Genomic DNA, 5,000 nt, shown 5'->3' with positions numbered 1-5,000 from the left:
GCTTTTCTTTTATATCCTACATATCTATCTCTGTCACAGAGCCTGATGGGAGGATTTTTTTGTTCTGACAGCCTGAAATTGTTAAAAATATTTTGTCTGATATTTAAATCAATATTTTGGTTGATATCCTTGAAAGGGCCTCTGTTCATTTTTTTTTAGCATAAGCTATGATGATCTAAAGTAAACTGATATGTTCCTTGTTGAAAAACTGCTGTTCTGGACTATCACAGTTGTTTTTGATGGCAGTATATGAAATATATGAATGTTCTTTCCACATATCATCTGAGACAGATACAAGTGCAATAATTATGTAATCTCTACAAAAAAGCTGAACTGAGAGCAGAAAATGTGTACAAAGAAATCAAGTAATGAGAAGAAGAAGAATATATGAAAAAACTTATTCCATATAATGACATCAACATAAGGAATATACAATGTCTAGGAGATGAATACATCACTCCAGTTCTTTTTTTGATATGCTTCAGTGTATCTACATATGAAGTATAATGTAAAAATCCTACATTAGATTACTAAAATTTTGTTTCTGTTTTCCAATTGGAAATCACAGGTACCAGAGCTAATGTATATTTTTAAAATCAACATTTAGGTTATAATGCTACCATAATATGAATTTAAATGTTGACAGTAATGCAATTTGTGATATGAGTGTCTTTGGCATTTAGTAGGGAAGATGGCTCACTTACCAATAGCTTTACCAATGATGAGAATATCAGGGGTGACGCCTTGAGCTTCAAATGACCATAGATGTGAACCTAAGCGACCCAGGCCTGTCTGTACTTCATCAGCTATGCACAGACCACCTGCATCTCGAACCATTCTAGTTGCAAAGAGAAGTTGGGAGATCAGAAATAATAATAACAAGAATGATGACAATAGTTATTAGTTGTATAGTGATAGTAATAGAAATATTTCTAGTAGTAGTAACAATAACACCATAAACGATAATTGTAACAACAACAATGATAACAATAGTGGTGAAGAAGAGCCAAGAGAAGGAGAGAGGGAGAGAAAGAGAAAGGGAGGAAGAGAGAGAGAGAGAGAGAGAGAGAGAGAGAGAGAGAGAGAGAGAAGAGAGAGAGAGAGAAACGAGAGAGAGAGGGAAGGGGGGGAAGGGGGAGGGGAGAAAAAGAGGGGGGTAAAAAGAGAGAGGAGAGAGAGAGGGGGGGGGGGGGGGGGGGGGGGGGGGGGGGGGGGAGGGGGGGGGAGGGAGGGAGGGAGGGGGGAGAGGGGAAAAGAGAAGAAAAGAGAAAAAAAAAAAGAAAAGGGGAGAGAGGAGAGAGAGAGAGAGAGAGAGAGAGAGAGAGAGAGAGAGAGAGAGAGGAGAAAAGAGAGGGGGGGGGGCCCAAAATATGGAAAGGGGCCCACTTAATTTTTTTAAAGGGAAACTTTTACATGTCTTGGACCCCAAACATCTGGTGGAATAAAGAAAACCAGGATAGTCAAGGGGCCCTCTGCAATGAAGCAAAAAATTTCTTTGGGAAGAAGAGATTTGGGTTTTTGGGTATTTTTCCAGACACTAGGACATGAAAAATTTCTTAAAAAGTTTGGTAAATTTTTTTTTCTGTGAGTGTAATAGCAATCAACCTAAGTGAGTAGATACAAAAAAATTCCCCCAAAAGCCTCCCCATTTTGGAATAAATAGATCTCCCTTTTTCTTCCTTTTTGGGGGCGAATTTTTTTTTAAACATGTCCCCTAGCACTGGCTAAGTATTTCTTGACTGCCAGTGGATCATCACCCTGATAAGGCCCTCGGTACAGGTCAGGCATTGTAATCACATGCACCCAATCCACTGATGCTGTTGAATGCAAGAAAGGTTTTTACAAATGTATGTTTGGGGATTTTTAAAAAAGTAATTTTTCCCAAATAAAAAAAAAAAAAAAAAACCCCCCGGGTTTTTTGTAAATTTTTTTTAACCCTTTTAATGCATTAGGAAGCTATGGCTGAATTCTAAAAAATTTTTCGGGCATGTTAACCCCTTTTTTGACAGGTTTACTTTCCCCATGGCAAGCCCTTTCTCCCCGGGGGTTTTTTTTATAGTGGCCCGGCCCCTTGCCGGGGCCCCATATGTCACCCTAAGCCCCGCTACCCCTCATGCCCAATACCAAACATCCCTTTTCCCTTAAACTTCGATACTAAGAGCCTTGTTGGGATTTTCAAAATTAAAATTTTCCAAGGTCTTATTTGGGCCATATTTTTCCGGTAAATCAAGACTGTGGGTTTTTTGGGGGGGGGGGACAGACTCCATAGTTTTATCATTATTCCCCTCTAAAAATCTGAATAAAATAACATTTTTATTTTAAAAAAATTTTTTTTATTTTTTTAATAAATAAACTTTAGTTTCAAAAGGTTCTATATTAAACATTCCATATAGTTATAATTTTATGTTCGGTGTTTTTTTTTAATAATTATTTTTAAATTTTTTTAAATTTTTTTTTTTTTTTTTTTTTTTTTTTTTTTTTTTTTTACCAAAAAAACATGGTTTTACATCATCACTTCATGAATACTATACAATATCTCGGGCCAATGTAGTCGATTCCACGTTTTTTTTTTTAACGCAACCTGGGAACCCCGAAACCTTTATGAAATACATGAAATAGGGAAAAGTGAAAAGTTTTAAAAACGAAATACATTTTCAGTGGCAAAAAAAAATATTATTTTGCGGGTTTGTAAAAAAAAAAACTCTAGCTGCCTCTTTTCCTCGGTAACAGACGGGGCCACCATGGCTTGTACATGGTCGGGCGTAGTAGGGCCTGCATCCCCATGTATACATGCCACCATTGCAGAGGGGTTAACACTTTGCCTACTCCCTAAAAAAAATTTTCCCATTCTGCATTCCGCCCCATGGGTTTTAAGTCCCCACCTTTTTGAATGTAATGTTTTGAGGATCTGCAGATAAAAACCCTCCCCCCCAGAAAAGGAAAGGAGAGAGAAGGAGAGGAGGAAGAGGGAGAATAGAGAGAGAGAGAGAGAGAGAGAGAGAGAAAGGTCCTAAAATTTAATTGGATGATCAAATGAACCAAGAATGCTTTGGCAAACTAAAATAAAGCAGAATATTTATCCATTTTCTTTGTTTCACCAAAGGAATACAATTTTTCCCAAAAAAACCCAAAACTATTTTGGTTTGGGGCTAGGGAAAATCCTGGCTGCGTAAAAAGGTGAAAGAAAAAAATGTCCTTTATTCAATGTACACCCTAATCTTCTGGGTAAAGACATTTGTCTGAATTTTTCAACAAATAAATTTTTGCAGATAAATCAGTGGCAATTTCTTAAATTTGCATTCTCCAATTCTTTAAACTGTATTTTACACAAATTTTAACAGAAAAAAAAGGTTATCCTACATATCCTACCTATAAAAGACAGTTTTTCCTGACAAAACCAGACAAAGGAAAAGTATAAGAACCCCAAAAAAATTGCACGAGAAAAAACTTTTGCTTACACTCAAAAACTGTATTTAAAAAAATTAATAACCGAACAAAAACCACACACGACATGAAATACTTACAAATATTATTAGCCTTGGACACTTTCGGGGACAGGTGATGAACTGAGTCAATAGAGCCGTGGAAGGCATTATCAACAACTAGAACATCATTGCCTCGAGTATACAGTCTGGCTAACTGGACAGCTAAGTCAACAGCTTCTGACCTGTGGGAGACATTGTGTTAAGCTTCTGTGTATAAATTATCAAACATAGTAATAAAAAAAATACTCAAAGGAGGTACTTTTACATCTCTCCAAAGTCAAGACACACATATATCATTACACATATAAGATAGCCTAATGAATAAAGAGTGATCTACTATAAAAATTATGGGTGTGTAGGGGTTTCTGCTTCATTCTTAATGCAAAGGAAAACAACTACAAAATAATTTTTTCAAAATTGTAGCAACATTTCGCCACAATTAGAAATAGGCAAATACAATTTACTAATGGATATTTCAGTGAAATTGCTATGGCCTTCTGCCAAGATTAAATTATGCATTTAGACTAGTAATTTTGAAGTACGTTTCATATTGCCTGATGCTCTTCCACAGCTTAATTAGAATCTAATTCTGTTCACTTCTCACTTACTGTACTTATCTCACTTATCTGTAATTTATCCATACTTCTTATAAGAAGGGGAGTATGTCATGAATATGAATAAAAAAGAGGGGAAGAAAAATCCAAATCATACATATTCAGTAAAGCTAAGAAATTATCTTATCCTCAGAAAACCATACTTATAGCTACTAGATAATAAAAATTATCACAGGTATTAAAATATAAAAAAAGGGTAAAAAATAAAGTAAAAGGCATTATTCTTTGTTAGTAATTTATTTGTCTAAACATAAAGACTAACCATCAGCTATTCTTAAGGCAATGGTTATCATCCACCTTGTGCATATAAATAACCATTATGAATGATACTTGTGATATGGAAATACAAACAAGCTATAAAGCCTAAAGGAGGATGAATACAGAATTAAATAAAAGAAACAATCATGCAACCTTCTGTTCAAGAGGGAACTTACCCCGAGTTACAGAATAAAAAAGTGTTTAGACTGTCTGGGAGGTATGACTGAAGATCCTTTGGGTATCTAATATCACCATAGTCAAAATCCCATCCACAGGGATTCATGAGAGATCCTACAGTTCCTGCAACAGCCTCAACGACAGCAGGATGACAATGGCCAACTGTTGGGAGATGAAAAGCAAATTAGGCCTCCCCTCTTCCTTTTCCATTCTTTCCCTCCCTCCTCTTCCCCTCTTTACATTTTCCCATCTCCCCTGTCGCCTGCCTCCTTCTATTCCTCTTTCCCTCCTATTCCCCATTGTTAGCTTCAGCCATCTGTAACCCTCACTCTGCCTGCATTCCCTCCTTGCTCCTTTTTTCCACTTCTTTCTCCATCCTTCTTTTCCCCTCTCTCTGCCCTTCTTTTCTCCTCATCCCCTCCTCTCATTTTCCCCCTCCCCTTTTCCCCTCATTTTCCCTCCTCTC

General features: G+C 36.7%; 2 protein-coding genes across 2 annotated transcripts in view; both read right to left on the bottom strand.

Moving 5' to 3' along the window:
* The window catches only part of LOC119578046 (ethanolamine-phosphate phospho-lyase-like), a 13,583-nt gene extending 12,743 nt beyond the window's left edge, over positions 1 to 840 (bottom strand). The window contains exon 1 of the mRNA XM_037925769.1: positions 705 to 840. Within this exon, the coding sequence (XP_037781697.1) occupies positions 705 to 837 (133 nt within the window). The 5' untranslated portion in view covers positions 838 to 840. The remainder of the gene's footprint in view (positions 1 to 704) is intronic.
* An 849-nt stretch (positions 841 to 1,689) lies between these two features.
* Positions 1,690 to 5,000, bottom strand: part of LOC119578045 (5-phosphohydroxy-L-lysine phospho-lyase-like) — a gene marked incomplete in the record, with an annotated part of 35,989 nt that continues 32,678 nt past the window's right edge. The window contains 3 exon segments of the mRNA XM_037925768.1: positions 1,690 to 1,817; positions 3,525 to 3,667; positions 4,534 to 4,696. Of these exon segments, the coding sequence (XP_037781696.1) occupies positions 1,702 to 1,817; positions 3,525 to 3,667; positions 4,534 to 4,696 (422 nt within the window).

Source organism: Penaeus monodon, chromosome 10, assembly GCF_015228065.2.
Source record: "Penaeus monodon isolate SGIC_2016 chromosome 10, NSTDA_Pmon_1, whole genome shotgun sequence".
Lineage (NCBI taxonomy): Eukaryota > Metazoa > Arthropoda > Malacostraca > Decapoda > Penaeidae > Penaeus > Penaeus monodon.
This window is presented reverse-complemented; position numbering and strand designations above follow the sequence as displayed.